Raw genomic sequence first — 17,093 nt, forward strand, 5'->3', positions numbered from 1 at the left:
CTCACTCCCAAGGAAACTGCTGCTGTTCTTTGCACGGTTCTTTCTGCTGGCTCAGAGCTGGCTGGAGCAGCCAGGCACTGCACACCAGTTACAGGGCTGAACTGGACCCCGTGGGAAGGCTCCCCTTTCCCATCTGCTCCTTGCTTGGCCTTGCAGAGTGCTGGCCAGCTCAGCTCACAGGGAACAGCTGCTGGCTCCACTCTGGGGGCTGTGGGAACCTGCCTGGGAAATGCTCTCAGCCTCAGCCTGCAGCCCTCAGCAGTAGAGTAGTGAGTGCAGGCAAGGGGCAGTCCCACAGAGGGCAAGGAGCTGCTGAAGGCAGCAGATGCCAAGGCTGTACCTTTGCTGTGGGCAGTGCTGTGCTCAGAGAGCCTCGGGGACAGGCTCCTGCACGCACAAGCCACCATCCCACCATCCCTGGCCCTGGTGCTTTGAAGTGTGGAGCCAAAGACAAGAAATGTGACAACGCTGTGGCACGCTCACAGAACACATGAGGTGTGCTTTGTTCTTTTTATTTAGGGCTCATAACAAGAGGGTTTAGTACACAGCAACAATTAATTCCAAGTACAATTAAAAAAATTTAAAAATTGGGTTTTGCACTCACTGGAAGGTGGTTCAAATGGCACACACACTAAACGTTACTGGCGGCATACAGCTCCCCAGAGTCCTGTGGGCTTGGTCGTTTACAGTGGGCTCTGCATCCATCCACTGCAGCAGCAGTGCCAAAAGCAAAAGCAGCGTGTGCTGCTCCAACTGCAAACCAAAGGGGGGGGGGGGGGGGGTATCTGCTTTCAGAAAAAAAGTGCATGGATAAAATCCATGTTAGACACTGACATCTCCAGAGAATTCATAGAAACTACTTGTCCATGCAAGTTGCAAAAGACACTTTTTCAAATGTGAAAAGAAGCACTTGTTCTTTACAAAAAAATCTTGGACATGTCAGCACTTACTGAGGCGCTGTAATGGAAATAAATTTGTACATAGCTCTTCCTATTAGTCAGTAGTGGGAGGATTCTTCAGAGGTGTAAGGAGAAACTAGAATAAACTTAACTGCACCCATTTCATTCAGCAGGGTCCCCATGTCTCTGTTCAGGAGGGTCCTGGGTGTAGGCTTACCTCTGGACAGCAGGCCCCTGCTGCCATCACTGTCTTGTAATATGTCTTGTAATAAGCACAGGTGCTAATAAAGTTAGTACATTTAGAGTACCAAAAAAAACCCCAAACCTCTTCCTCCACTGGCTGAAGATTACACAAAACACATGCGTGGGGTTTTTTCCAAAGTAGCAGAACACCATGATCTGTGAATTATTCTTTTTAACAGCAGTTTTGAAACTGTGGCTGCATCAAGCTTTCAGCATGTCCCCATGGATGTGAGGTGGGGGTCTCACTATGCTTGAAGTTTTAACTTCAGAAGTAGGTAAATAGGACTGTTACTGCACATTGACTTCAGCTACTGTGGGGGAAAATCCCCAACACAAACCACACATTGTTCCCTTCTTGTACTGTTCTGACCTCTGTGTAATAACCATTTTATCCACAAACTGCAGCCGTGCCAAATACTGGGAGATGCCAGAAACTGGGGAAGGTGAATACACCTGTACGCACAGTAAATTCTTGTAACTGGCACCCCAAAAGCTGTGGCCCAGGATCCTGCTGGTTCTCGGTTTCCACCACCACCTTCCCTAGAGGTTAGTGTTGTAAATACTTGCCTTAGTGAATGCAACAGTGTTGTACCTTTTCTACTGCCACGGTTGCCAACACAGGTGCTGAAATCTCTGCATGGGGTTTGTAATACTGCCTGAAATGCTGCAGTGCTCTCCATACTCTGAATGTAACTACTGCTCCTAGTAAAGCCACAGCATCCTCTAAGCAGCTTCCAAAAAGGACCTGCAGAGAATACAGATGTCACCTGTTTTACAAAAAGTCCTATTGCACCTCTGGGAGGAGAAGCTCTGCAAAAGCTCCCAGTTTACTAAACCACATAAAGTTCCATCCTTTCCAGAAAAGAAAACATGGAAATTTTGCTCTATGCCTGGAGCCCACAGACATAACTAATAAAAAAGCAGGCTTGTTTCCAGCAGAGAGGTGCATTCACAGCATCTGTTAGGAAGTGGTGGAAGTTGCTAGGAAGAGGACAGTATTCAGTCACCATCAGTGCAGAGTCCTCTTCCACCTCTAGTCAACAATGTGCACATCCACAGCAGGCAGGCAGCCCACACACCCTCTGTTGGAAAAGGCCCCTCAGTCCTGCCGCTTCCTCGCTTTCTTTTCATAATCAACTGAAACACCCCAGGTAAAAGTGGCACTTTTCAGAAGCTGCATTACTGCCACTGTCAACTTTGGCTGTCACCAAGAACCCTCAGCAGCAAGAAAAGAAAATGCCCAGCAGCTGTGAAAGGAGAACAAACTGCTCTAGCAAGAACTAGCTGGGTCTAAGCCTTTCTGGCACCCACAGGTAAGCCACCCAGCCACACACCACAGGACCTGTGGTTCACACTAGCAGATATCTCCAGACACTCTTGTGACATCCAACTCAACTATCTGCAAGGATAAGCTGAATTCCAGGAACATGGTCAACCTCCTGGTAACACGCACCAAGCTGTCATCCACCTCAGCGCCAAGCCACACCTCTGCCCTCCAGTGAGAGCTGTGGCTCTTCACTGCCTGTGTGTCTGTGTCTAACCAGTCAGACCATCAAGTGATCCAGCATTACTGCAGCTCTCTGGTGCCTACTCCAGCCACTGCACGTGGACACGCCCTCAGGACACTCAGGCACAGAATTTGCTGGTCACCCCCCCTGCCCCTCTCAGCCCTCTGCTGCAACAGCTGAGGGGAAGGGGAAAAGGAGAGGAAAGAACTGGTCAGACACATGCAACCTCAGCTCTCTCTCTTTGGCTGGAATGAAGGCACCAAATGAACCTGCTTCAGCACTAGATGTGGACAGACTCAGTCAGACCTCCTCTCATCAGGCACATGACAGAGAGGCAGCTGTAGTTAATAGCTTTGTCCCTGGTGCCAAGAGGAAGGAAGAAACCTTTGATACACAGCAAACCAAGGCAAAACACACCGCTAGAGGATGCTGAACAATTTCTGTGCACAATGAAAACAGCTGGCTGGACTAAGGCAGTTCTCACAAAGGGAGAAACATCTACATTTTGGCCATTCAGCACTCTTTGGGCTATGCTGGAGTGTCTCCTTCCCCCACCTCTCACGTGTACACACTCCCACTTCGACAGCCTGTGATGCAGAACACCATGAGCTGTGGCAGCAAAACTCAGCAGTGAAGAGATGTTGTGCACCTTATTTAAAATACTGAGGTGTTTCTCCCCCAGCCCCCCACTTGCCACCCCCTTTTAAAGTAAACCTGTAAATTAAAAAGGGGTGGGGACGAGAAGGTTTTGGACAAGGAGAAGTACAAGGGACAAAACTGGAAACACAACCCTCACTGACTTTACTAGCATGCAATCTATGTAACATTAATTATACAAAGCCTGTTTACCTTGGCTTGGTCTATGACCATTACATCACATCATCCCCAAACAAGCAACAGAATTAAAATCTGTACAAAATAAAAATATGCATAAAACTCAACAAATTTCTTTACATTAGTACTGTATAATAAAGCATAAAACCAGCAGGAGGTGACCCAGAAATTCCATCCACAGCAGTTCTTGCAGGATAAACAATTCCATGTTCTATTAGCAGGGACCAAACTAACCCCTGGCCCATCAGACCAAAGCCAGTTCTTCAGGAGCTGTCACACAGCTGGCCTGAAAGTGGAATCACTAAGGGTTTTGTAGCCTCATCTTCTGTGCTCTGCAAGCATTCATCTCACACTGCTCTGCTCTCACAACACAGAGAGCTTGCAAGAGGAAAAACCAGCTGACTGAAGAGAAAGTATCACACACAGTGGGAGTACACACTACCCCACCCACCTGCCAGAAGTGTTCAAGCACCAGCTCTTGCTCAGACTGGGTTAAGACATGTTTCCCTAAAGTGTGACCTGCCAGCTGCAGCTTGGGTGCACAGGCAGAGGTTCAGCTCTCACTTAAAAAATCATTAAACTGCCCTAACAATTCAGTTGAGCACTGTGGGCTCAGTTTTTGCCACAAACATATCCAAGGCAAGAGAAGCCATGAAACCTCTGATACTCCTGGAAAACACATCTGCCCTGTAAGCGCCAAAGGCTGGTGAATGCTGCTGTTCAATGACCTTTGCTAGAAGCACCACCCCCTGTGCCAAAAGCTCAGACCTGCCCAATGACACTAGTTATTCCAGTGACTGCACAACCAGTTCTGGACTTGCTTCCACGGAAATGATGGGCTGATGGAACTGAACATGGCTGCTTCTCTTGCTGCAAGAAAACTTTTCAGAGTAAAAGGCTTGAAGGGTATCTGTTCTGGCACTCATCCCAAACAACGAAAAGCTTTCCCAGCTTCCAGAAAGAAGACAACATGTGGATTTGCAAGGGAAAAAGTGACTTCTATCTGCACACAAGTTTCTTCAATGTCATCCTTCCTGCAGACTTTAACCAAGCCAGTTTCTTGTGCACTGTCACAGGAGTTCCACAAGCTCACAGCAAGTCATCACATTCCTCCATGGCCTACAAACACACCTGTTTGTTCCTCTTGCCCTCTGAGCAGCTACCCCTGCTCAGGCTGGCACCGAATCTGCACCTCCATGCTGATACTGCACTAAGTACCAAGCAAGGGGCTGGGTCAGTTACCGGTACTGGTGTCAGTGCCATCACACATCCAGCCCTGCTCTCCTGTGCACTGCTCTTTTTTAACATCAGCCTCTCCAGCTGCAGTACTGTCTCACCTTGGACAAGCTACTCTTGGTACCAGCTTGGCACCAGAACTTGGCCAGGTGACAGTCTAAAGATGCCCTTGCCCAGGAGGCTCTCAATTTGCAGGCTAACAAGACTTAAAAGGAAATTTAATTAGTTAATGCATGATATTTACCCACAGATAACATTTAGATGTTCCTAAGGGCAGATGAGTATAACCATCACTTACAGTGATCTGCTGTGTACAATCACTGAGCAGAATTGTTAACTGAGACTAGATTAGAAAGCCAAGTATCATCACAAGGGGCTACAGAGCATTCACCTGGTATTACTCCACCCCCAAGCCACCAGTACAGCTCAAAATACCTATTATAATAAACAATGGAGAGGGCTAGGGGAAGAGCTAGGACTACTACTAGTTACTGCTTGGATTTCCATGGGAAACCAGTACACACAACAGCCCTTTTTGCTTCCACTGAAGAAATTTTGGCAACAGACATGAAGACGACAATTGCCGTTTGTCCTGCCTCTGCACAGGGCTCTCACAGTACATATGCAAATCTAGTTGTCAAGTACAAAATAGCCAATTTACAATACCTGATTGGATTTTTAAGATTATATTGTGCATAAAACTAAAGTTGGGGGCAAGTTTCTCTAGTGCAAGCAGGCATGAGTAGATTTGAACCTTAGATCACACCCCCTGGAGTTAATCCTCAGACCCCAGGAGGACCTGTAAACTTTGTTTTGCCTTTACCATCAACGGCATCTGTGAGTTCTGTTTGAACCGGCAGCAACCGTGGCAAGGAGCTCACTGTGGAGAGGAGCACAGTTACATCAGTGCAGAACACAAAACAAATATGTGGCATTCAGAAGATGAGAGATGGGGGTGGGGATCCTCTGGGCTGCAGCCATCTGAATTGTCTAAACTGAAAGGTGAGTGAATGAGTGAATGAAAGCCGGCTCTGTGTGCCCTGGGTCAGCCTGCGTGTGCAGAGCAGCTGCAGAAGTGTGTATGCTAAGGAAGCATCCAGCTATCTGGAAGGCAGTTACAGGAATGTCTCTGTGTAGAAATCCCAGTGTTTGCTAGCACACGACTGTTCTTCCAGCTGCACAGGAGTGTAGTGTAGAAACAGGGGATGTCCACTGGCCAGTAACCTTCACCACAAGCATCCAGGACATCCCCAGTGCCAGGCACTGCTTCCAACGGTATAGTACCATGAGGGCACGCAGAACTCCTGAGACAAATCCCAAGGCCTGTCAGAAGTCAGAATTGGAGTGAAGTATGAGCTAATCAACAAGTTTGTTACATCTGAATGGGTCAGCTTAATTCAAAGTCAGATAGCTCAGGATAGCCTCTGCTGGCAGCTGAAGAGCCATTTGTTCAAACAACTCAAATCACTATTGTCTTATCATGAGGGGGAAAAAGAAAAAAAAAACCAAACCAAACCCAAAAGAGTGGTTGTTACAATTATCCTTCATTCAGTTATACTGGATGGGGCCCCAGAGGCTGGTGGAGATCTGGGAAGCCCTGACAGCTCCTGCAGCAGGAGATGCAGTGTCCTGTCCTCTGGTCTTCACTCTGAGTAATGCATGATCGACTCCACATAGTTCCCTGGGAACAGCCCCGTCACTCCATTCATGACCCCCTCATACCAGCCATCATCATTTTTCTTGATGACGTAAATGATGGCACCTTCCTGAAATGAGAGCTCATCTTCCTTGTCCTTGGTGTAGTCATAGATTGCCACCACTAGGAAAGAACAGAATGTGAGTGTTAGGAGAGCTAGGGGAGGAGGAGGAAAATGCAGTCACCCTCCCTCAGGCAGGCACTGCCTCACCTGTGTGTGTGCCGAATGACCTGCTGAGACAAACAGTTTCTTCCACCCCCTTTTGTACAAGCTCATGCTGTTGAGCACATGAGCCAGGACTCCTTTAACTCCTCTATTCTTACTATTTCCAGACCCACCAGAGGAAGTGTCCAACTGTATGATAAACTTTTGGTGTGGAACGATACAGCAAGGTGGTTGTGAATCCCCATGGCTATGACCACTCAGAACTATTGCTACGTGTGCTAAACCAGATGTCAGCACAGGAAAGCAGGAAAACATGGAAGAGGGAGTGCATCAAGAGCTCTCTTCAGGTCACAGTATGAGTGAGCCAAGGCTGACATCCCAAACCTCCATCTACCTTAGCCACTTCCACATTTAAATCTCTAAACATCACGGTGCATCTCAATATGCAGCAGCCACTCCCAGGGACACAGCACCAAGGTGGGCAAATCCCTGTTAGAAGCCACGAAGAAGGAAGGTGGAAATATACACATAGTGTATCAGGACATTTTTCTTACAGCTGCAGAATATTTTAGTGACGGCACAAAAGTTGTTAGGAAAGGCAAACAAATTGGACAAAGCACTTGGAAATATTAAATAGAACAGTCCTGAAATACCAGAAAATAGACATAAAATTGATAACATTTTTCCCATCTCAGTGCTATCATTATGTGTTTCATAGAGAAAGTCAACTATGCCAGACTCTGAGTACTTTACCAAATAGCATCAATCACTGCTTTGAGAACTTGGCAATGACACATGCAGTGCTGCCACTAAGGAAAAAAAAAGTATGTTGGATAGGGATCCTAAAATATTGTGCTGGGGATAGGTGGAAAGATACTCTAAACTAAAGCAAGGATTAAAAATTAACAGCATGTGTTCATAAAACCACTGTCCAAGAGTCCTACTAAACTCATCATTCTTTCCAAAAGAAAAGAGGTCATTTCCTTTTTGAGGGAGCAAAGGAATCAACACAAACCAACACTAGGGAAACCTGGATCCAGAAGAGATTATAAAATAGACAGATCAATCCCTGTGGAAAATCAGAGTATGCGAAGAATTTTTTTTATCCTGTGACTAGAGCATACTTTGAAAACACATATTGTTAGCTCTACTATTGTGCCAGCAGTTGTTAAATAACTTATTCTGTGCAGTTTTAGACATATCATTTTAAGCAAACAAAACACCAATGGAGAAACAAGTATGATTTTAGCTTGAAAAACAAGTGTATGAACATCTGATCCATTCAATTTAAGTCCTTCAAAATTCCTAAGGGTTTTGAAATTTCTTCCTCAAGTCACTGTGCTATTTTTCTTCATTCTCTTGACAATAATAATCATCATTATAATTCAAGGACCATGGTAACTTCCAATTCCTTTCTTTCTAACTTTTGAGTGTACTCTAGTTCCTTTGGATACTGAATTGAAATACTGATTCAATATTTGATTCAATATGAAATACTGATTCAATATTTCATAATCTCAAGAAGGAAACTCTTCCTTAAATTTGTGAAGAAAACTTGCTTCTTGTTAAGCCTCATAAAATTTACCTGAAGCCTGGTTTTGCTTTTACATCACCACTGCTTCCTCCAGTATGTTATTTGTGTACTGGCAACAGTCCTCTCTCTAAAAGGCTGTTTAATTCCTCAGTCTGTAGTCCCATCAGTTCAAGCTGTGAGCTTGTCACATGCCCTGAGTTATGAGAAGGCCAGGCCAGCATTGCAAGAAAGGCTCCAGATGAGACAGGAAGCAGCAACAGTGACTCAGGAGGTGGCATCCTGCCCTGTCAGCCTAAGCCAGGGCTTCTTTTAGTTTCTGTCTGAATGTGTTTCAATGCAGTCATAAAAAACAGAATTACTCATTTAGGTTGATATTCTTCCAATGAGTGATCTTTGGTTCTTCAACAATCACAGAGTTTGGCTGAACTCTGTTACATCCAACTGACCACAAATGTAGGCTAGGCTGATTATCCAACTGGAATCTGTGAACACACACTTTCTCTAAGTGGTGAAAGTGCAATTTTTCCTTCTGGATACCCATTTCCATTCATCTGATTTGCAGAGCCAGATCATTTTCTTATTTTTTCCTGCCACAGATCAAGACATGGAGCTCAATGGACACTGCAGGTTGGCTGTTGCTATTACAGTCACGTGGCAGTGTTCTCAAGTTCAGCATCCCCAGGAACTACAGCCTACTGAACAATTTCTCCATCTGTTCCAAATGCATCTGCTACTCACTTCCATGCTCAGCTGCAGGCTCCATCCTCAGCTCTTCATGTTAAAGGTTAAATGTTAAACCTCCCACAGTGCTTGACCCTCTACAGAATGGGGTCATATTGAATCCCATTCCAGTATACAGCAACTCTCTTTGGTGTATTTGACACCTCTTTGGTGTCCCAGCTTCTGTTGCAAAGGTCATCTACCCTAACCCTGTAAAAGTGCTCTCTTATGAACCTAAATAGGAGAATGGTCATATCAAAAGTAAAAGTACAAATCCTAAGAATTGGGAATTCTACTTACTGGGGGTAAATGTGTTGGAAGAGCTACACTTTCATCTATTTTGTCCACTTTGAATCATGTGCAGCAGAATACTATTTATAGGAACTTAAGGAGTTGCCACAGGATAAATTATTTTGCTGAATAAAGCATTTTAATTCCCAGCAGTATAAGTATACAATTTTTTTGAGTATTAAAGTCCTCTTTTAGTATAAGGTTTCTCATTAATTTTAAAGCTTCAAAGCTTGCTAGAAAAAACTCACAGCCAAGCACTTCTCTCCCAATTCCAGCAAAGCAGTCAAATCTCAAGACATGGGCTAAGTAGAGACATTCATGTAACTACAACAGAATCCACATCTATGTCAATATCTGGTATCCTAAAAATACTATTTAATAGTTCTTCATACGCTGAAAGCAATTGTATTTTCTACTACTTTTAAAAGTGCTTCTAAAAACACACCAACCTTTTCAATGTTTTGGTCATCTAGTTTTAAAAATACAGACCAAAATTATGTTTTTGCATGTGTCTCTACATCAATAGAGACAATGTTTGGCTTCTTATACTTTTGTTCTCCACAGGAAACATTTTTTGACTAAAAGCCAATTTAGTCCAGCTTATCTTTAAAGACTCTCATTTACAGTTTTGCTATCCCATGTGAGATGGAACAGATACATATCTATATGCCCCTACATAAACCATTTTAAGTTCCCAAGCTCCCACGGGAAAGCAGAACAGAACTATCATTCAAACATCATTATTTCCTCAAATAGAAAGGTGTTTCTCAAGGCATGTGCACACTCCACCTTGCATTACTATGAGAGACACTATAAACACACATCAGGGCCTCTTCTTTCGCTTTTGCTATTGACTAAAATGCTGTCAATACCAAAGTCTGGCATGAAGGAGTGTGGGCAGACTCCATGTGCAAAAGCAGGAGGGCAGGAACACACACAAAAAGTTGTTACAAATACAACCCTACTGTCTCTTCCAGCTCCAAACCTACCCTTTTCTAAGTATGTCCTGGGTGCCCAGGGAGGGTCCTCCTCAGCATAGGGATCGCTGTACTCCACCACAGCTGCTTCCTCCTCCTCATAATCCTCGGGAGGTGGGGGTGGAGGTGGAGACTCATCAAACACCGCCTCGTCCACAGGCGGTGGCGGGGGAGGAGTATCTGAAACTGAGCAGAAAGAACAGCACAAACATGAAAATGTCTCTACAGCCATGGCAGCTGCTTCAAGTAATACCCTCTAGCCCAATTAATGGAAGGGGGACCAACAATTGTAACTTGTGAAGATACACTAGAGACAGGAAAATTCAGAGAAGGAATGGCCAGGTACCTCCAATAAGATTATTTCTTTTTCCCACCCTTTACAATTTTAGACAAACTTGCAGAGGCAATAGAGAATGCAGAATTCTGGTTATATACAGATAAATCTTTCATCAACTCAATCCAAAAGCCACATCCAGTAATAAAACATTGCACAAGGAAGCAGCAAACTTACTGTTTTCTTGAACTCTGGCCACAAATCCCATTAGAGGTAACTGTGGAGTTACCTGTAGGATGGAGGGGGGAGGAGGAGCAAGGGATGCTGCCACAGAAATTAAAAAGAGAGAGGCATCCAGTTAGAAACACAACAAAGCAGCAAACAGGAAAGTAGACATCACCACCACTCAGACAGTGCAGCAGGCTACTAAGAAGCTGAGTTAAAAAGACTGACATTTAAAGAAAAATGGTTCAGGTGGTTTAAGCATATTCCTAATCCTTTCTTCAAAAATATTTCTCTATTTTTAAAATTTCCAATCCAGCTCTTTTTCATAACATTAACAATCCATGCTGAAGCATTTTTCTGATTTGACTATGAGATTCCCTTAAGATGAAGTTTCTTACTACAGAATATAGCACTTTATGGGCAGACCTAAAAAATGTATCAAGAGGACTCTCTGCCTATAATCCTCCTCAAATCTAATGGATATTTATAGAGGTGACTAACGGCATCCATGAATCCCTAGTAATAAAAATGGATATACCTCTTTTTTTTCCAAGATGTAGGCCAAAAGCCCTATTGAATGAGGCAGCTATTTCAGACAAAACAGAAAAAGATGCCTTTTGAGAACTGTGCACATCTGAAAGATGCAACACTTCTGATCTTATTGACAGAACAGAGCACACTGTGCTGCTGCCAAACCACAGAGCCTATTCCAGATGTGCTGCCTGATTTCCTCCCCACCTGACTTCTCTGCACTGAACTCTGAACAGCCCTTTCACTGGTACCAGAAGGGCTCTCTTTGTGCAATAAGAGCTGCTTTGTACAATATATGTGAATTCCCAGTTAAAGAAGATGCTTTCAGCCAGTTGCAAATGCTGTAATGCTGAACTGTGGTTGAAGCCTGGAATGCTAGTTTCAGTTATCTAGTTAAAACATCAGCTAACTAGTTTTACGAGACTTTAGTATCACTTTGAATAATGCAGCACAATTCTTTAGGCAAGTTGCAAGATGATTTTTCAGACAGCACACCTTAGGAGAAGCACAAATAATACATTTCTTGTTAGTACGTGGCATACAAAAAACATTTAATCATGTCCAAAGGGATTAAGGGGAACAGAAGTCTATACCTCATGTACCAGTACCATTTATTTAGCTACCAGACAGAACAAAAGAAATTTCAGGCTAATTCCAGAGGTAGTAAGAAAACTGATAGGGCATGATGTAGCATTTTTCAGAATTAATTCACATAATCATAGCAAGAGAAAAGAGTTCTCCAGCATTAACAACTTGTGCCTCAAAATTTCTTCTGTTTGCTCATTCCAGTAACATCTTAAGTGCTTTAAATTTCTTCTATCACTCACATTCACATTTCTTTCAGAACCACACAGCATGAATGAAAAGACTAACAGCAGCCATCCTTTTTGTTGCAAAAGTACTTCCATATAAAGTAAGTTCCATTATCTCACCACTTAACTGATATCTCTTGAGAAAAAACAGAAACGTATTTCTGATTACAGTTTCTTTGACTCAAATGATGTTATCTCAGAGTATTTATTCCTTCAAGTGTAACCATGATTGCTGTGAAAAGATTTGGTCTTGCACTTTTTCAAAGCAGAAAAAGGGAACTCAAATTTAAAATCCTACTGAAAAGCAGTAATATTCATCAATTCAGCATCCTTTTTCAATTATATACAGTAGAAAAGTGTTTCATTTCAAAATGATTCCTCCATTCAACATCATATGGATTCATACAATCCATAGCTATCATAGGAGAGTAGCTCCAGTTTCCTTGGTCTCTTCAGTGTACTTTGTTCATGAGCTATATATATTTCTTTGAAAGAAGTAACAAGGCTTTCCATGGAGAAAAATAAATCACTCTAGACAAGCATGCCAAGCAAATCCAAAAAAATTCCCAGGTTCAGTTTGGGTTGTGTAGTTTAATCCCAATGGTGCTGCTAACACTAGCTGACATCGTTCCCTGAGTATCTTAACCCCTCCATTTGTGCTTCAGTCCTTGCACTGTGCAGGGGCTATCATAATATTGTCTCTACATGCTATATAATGACTCTAGTTCTGACCTCTAAGAGGCAATACAATAAGTATTTTATTACTTTTTTTTTGTTAATTAAATGCATCAGAAGACCTTTACCTCTGCTGTATAAACATAATCTTAAATGTTCTTTCCCATCTTCCTTCCATACTGACCACTAATAGATTTAATACACAGTTGCTGTAAATTAATTGAGAAATGCTCAAGAGCACCTTCCACCAGGCTGCTTCAGACTGGTCAGAACTCAGCTGTACAGATGGGGTGGGGTGCAACCACCATCTCAATACCTGCCCAGATTGTCCCACCTGGTTTTTAGCCTGTGCTGAGCTCCATAGTGCTTAGATAATGATATCCAAATTGAAATGTTAAAGCACTTGTTCAGTGGCTTGGCTGGCAAGAGTGACTTTGGGACAGACATATGCTGAGATCATCCCCAGTCTGCATTTCTTAATATTTTCTTTTCAGTTGCTAAAAAGGTCTCATCACAAAGCAGAAAAATTTTATTATCGTGAAATAGCTTTTAACAGGGCAATGCAAGTACCTTTCATGCTCCTGTCAAGTGAATAAACAAACATGACTAGGCCACCATTTTAAAAAATGGCAATGGAAATAACAGTACTGGGTTATTGCCAAACAGCCTACAAACAACAAAAAAGCCATAGCTGGCACCCTCCTCTGCCTCTTGTAAGGTCTTTCTTTCCCCTCTTGTTTTCCACTTCTCTTCAGGAATGCTGAGAAAAAATTGTGGCCTCTGTCCTGTCACTACTGAACTTGCTCCTTCCAGACACAACAGTGCCTCTGTTCTTAGGGCTCATCAATTATGCATGCTTGAGCATCCTCTCCTTTCAAGGTGAACTCCAATAAAACCTTGGTTTAGTGTAACTGCAAAGCCAATAAATTCTGTATTCTGCTGGTATATTAAAAAAAAAGTCTCCTACTACAACTGCTTATTTATATTGTCTCAGATGTGCCAGTATAACTGAAGTATTTTGTTTGTGATTTGCATTTCAAATTACTAATCACCATAATCATTACCTTCTTTCTGGATACAGAGACAACTGTGGTTATGCAATTTATTTTAAGTCTATTTGGCATCTTCTACGATTACCTATTAACAATGTAATGGCAACTTGCAGAGAATTATCCTTTTGCTAAAGCAAAAAAATGCACAGCAGTCGTCAAAAACTCTCTGGATATACTGAAAATCGTCTTTATTGCAAAAATTGCTTCATTGTAATCCTGAAAGGTTTCTTTTGTTGCTATTACCCTTTCTTTCTCTCTTGTCTATTCCCCCCTTCAGCCTTCAATGTGCACATAATGTGCTTAGAAAATATGACCTATTTCAGGCAACTGGGCTACAATTTAGCCTCACAACTTCCTCCACTTCCCTGTGCCCAGCAGGACCATTCATTTGCATCTCAAGCTCAGCTCACCCTGCAGGGTAGCTCACAAACACTAACAGCCAAACCTGATCAAACCCCTTAAATGCAGATTGCAGCATTTGACCTAATTCCAAGTTCAATGCTCAATTTAAAAAAAACAACCAAACCAACCAAAAACCAACCAACCAACCAAAACAAAAACCAAACCAAAACACAAAACAAAAAACCCCCACAAAAATGAAAGAAAAAACCCCCAAAAAACCAAAAGCAACCAACCAAGCAACACACACTCCCTTCAAATTCCACCACCACAAAACACCAACATACTGTGGTACTTTCAAGTCAACATTCAGTTTTGCTAGTAATAGGGCATTTCCTGACAAGAAACCTTCAGTGTGTCTCCTGCATCTTTCTGTAGCTTTGTCAAAAGAGAAACTGTCCCCTGATCTGGTATAAAACCCTCCTGGTCCCATCAGAAGCACAGGAAGAAGGACTCCTTAGGTAAAAGGCTACTGTGCTGTGCTGACACACAGGACACTCACTCCCTGGTAAGGTCTCCCCTTGCTTTGTAGGGCAGATCACCCATAAAATAATATCACCTGTAGCCTCAGCAGATGACACAGCACCCAAACACACTGGTGTCTCCACGGTATCTAATGCCTACCCCGGTGTAACAAGTACAACTGCTTGCTTGAACTGTACATTACCCAGAAGGAAAAGGCACACAAGATAAAGACTGATTAATGAAGAATCAGCATTCTGGTGCAAAATCAAACACCCATCCCACACCAAAGCAGGTCCATGGCACATGGTGTAGTCAAGGACTAAAGCTTGTCTGATAGGGACTGTGACATCAAAGGTAAATTATTTGGCAACAAAGCCAGCATTTTTTAAGATGCTTGCCATAATAAAAGCTGAACACTGTGCACTTGCACTGCTGCTTGGGCACAACTACCAGCAACTGAAAGTGCAAGATCTGCAATGGAGACAGAACATAAAACTCCAGGGAGCTGCAGGTCACGGTGTTCAGGACGGCAGAGTTCAGTGGAGCAGCCCAAGGTCCTTACCTGGGTTCTGGCTGTAGAAGGGGCCCCCGTTGATCTGGCTCTGAAGGCTGCTCTGTGATGTGATGGAAGGCGGGCGCCGGTAGGGCAGAGAGCCCCCGATGGTGGGGGGCGTGTGCCGGGCCGCAGGCCTGTTCATGCTGTAGAACTGAACCGGGTGACCTGCGGCACACAGACCTGCGTTAGCAAAGAGGAGAACCGTGCCTGCCTGCCTTCTCTCCACCTGCAGTCCATCTCAAAGGTTTGAAAAGGTTTCTGCTGCTTTATTCTAAGGCAGTCAGCCACTTCAGCTGTCAGACTGGCAGGACACCAAATGTCTCAAGAGCAATGCAAAACATAACTCTCCCAACTGCCTGCACTCAGCACTGCCTACAAAAGCCAGTGGGAAAATACAAAGGTGTTTAAGCTATGAATCCTCAAAAGGAAAGAAAATAATATCTGGTTATTTATGTTAAATAATATATTACAATAACTTCTTGTGAATTTAGTTATTTCTGAACCTGCAAAAAACTCCACAAAATGCTGCAGTTCCACAATTAAGGAACATACGTGTAAATAATAACTGCAGGCCATTTCCAGGATCCAAAGCTCTTAACCCTCTGCAACTGAAAAACACAGTACTACCTATCTTAGTGCCACTTAGAAGATATTCAGAGAAACATCTGGGGAGATGAGAATGTTAGAAACTGCTTGAAGGATGGAATAAATGAAGTCAAACTAGAAGACCCTCTTCAAGGGAGCTGTCAATTAAAACAACTCCTCAGAAACTTACTCTGCATTTTCTTTACTTTCTGTATTCAAGACACTGATCATACTCCCAGCAAGCAATAAATGAAGCAAAGTATCTTCTGTGCTCACATAAAATTCTCTGGATTTTATACTGCATACAACAGTGAGCTGGATTTGTTATTCCTATATGCAGTATTACACCCCACAAACTATTCTGCCTCTACCATTTGTCCTAGAAGCAAATTTGAGAGTTTGCAAGAAAACAAGGGAAGAAGGGATGGTCACTGTGGTTGAGAAGTAAACAGCGAAACAGAACAAAAGAAGGTACAATTTTTAAACACTTGTGCTGTTCTTCATTATATTTTGCTTGCTTTACACAACTTCTTACTAAGTCAGTAAATAAATATACAAGTTGCTTGCTCTGTTACTTGCTTGTAAGAGCAAATGCATGAACTACAGTGTCACACTCCCTCTGCTTTGTACCAATAATGTGGTGTACCATATTAAAAAATGCCCTTTTTACAGCTAAGAAAGAATCTATTCTATAAAGGCTTTTTCTCATTTTTCCTGATGTGTCTTTTCACTGTGTGTGTCTCTCTCTCTCTCTGTTACTTAATGTACTTGCAGAAATTGGTGGTGATTGGAGAGAAGAGAGGGAGAGGGCTAAGAGGTTTTTAAGGACCAAAAGCTATGACTTCATAAGTGGTGACCTATCACTCTTAAAATACTTTATTTCAGACAAACCTCACTAATAAAACAGGGAAACAAAAGATCTTAGAAATAGTAACTAAGGTGAAATTTCTCTTATTAAATTCTGAATTTACAGTCATTAAAATATTAATCTTTGCTTGATTTTGACTTGTTAAAAATATAGGAGCAACATGGCTTAAGAACTGGGATACTAAGAGTGCATCAAAATGGAAAATTGATTTGGGCTCCATATGTCACAGCTCATCTTCATGAAAGTAGTTTAGACATCATGATCATCTCAGATCAAAATTCATCACCCTTTAGAAACTTCTGGTCACAGTTAAGGATTCTAGTGGAAATATCTTCTAACTTTATATGAGCACCAGCCCTTTAAACTACATGCAATTTCAGGAGTGCTTCTGGAAGCTGGTACAATTTTTACCAAGAGATGACCACTAATAAACCCACATACCAACTCCCTCCCCTGTAAGCAGCCTCCACCATAATGTAAAGCAGCAAAGCATGCAGGTAGCTACACATGAATTTGGCTGTCTGAAGGAGATCTTCACACTGCAATC

At 42.8% G+C, this 17,093-nt stretch overlaps 1 protein-coding gene across 15 annotated transcripts in view; it reads right to left on the reverse strand.

Moving 5' to 3' along the window:
* Positions 1–514: 514 nt before the first annotated feature.
* The window catches only part of ABI2 (abl interactor 2), a 65,070-nt gene continuing 48,491 nt past the window's right edge, over positions 515–17,093 (reverse strand). For 8 of the 15 annotated variants that reach the window (XM_058809624.1, XM_058809617.1, XM_058809619.1 and 5 more), the window contains 4 exons: positions 15,100–15,258; positions 10,616–10,702; positions 10,117–10,290; positions 515–6,539 (listed from right to left, as the gene is read on the reverse strand). In XM_058809624.1, coding sequence (XP_058665607.1) covers positions 6,364–6,539; positions 10,117–10,290; positions 10,616–10,702; positions 15,100–15,258 — 596 coding nt within the window. In that variant the 3' untranslated portion in view covers positions 515–6,363. The remainder of the gene's footprint in view (positions 6,540–10,116; positions 10,291–10,615; positions 10,703–15,099; positions 15,259–17,093) is intronic. The other 7 variants (XM_058809623.1, XM_058809622.1, XM_058809621.1 and 4 more) reach the window with 1 other exon arrangement.

This window comes from Ammospiza caudacuta, chromosome 8 (genome assembly GCF_027887145.1).
Source record: "Ammospiza caudacuta isolate bAmmCau1 chromosome 8, bAmmCau1.pri, whole genome shotgun sequence".
Lineage (NCBI taxonomy): Eukaryota > Metazoa > Chordata > Aves > Passeriformes > Passerellidae > Ammospiza > Ammospiza caudacuta.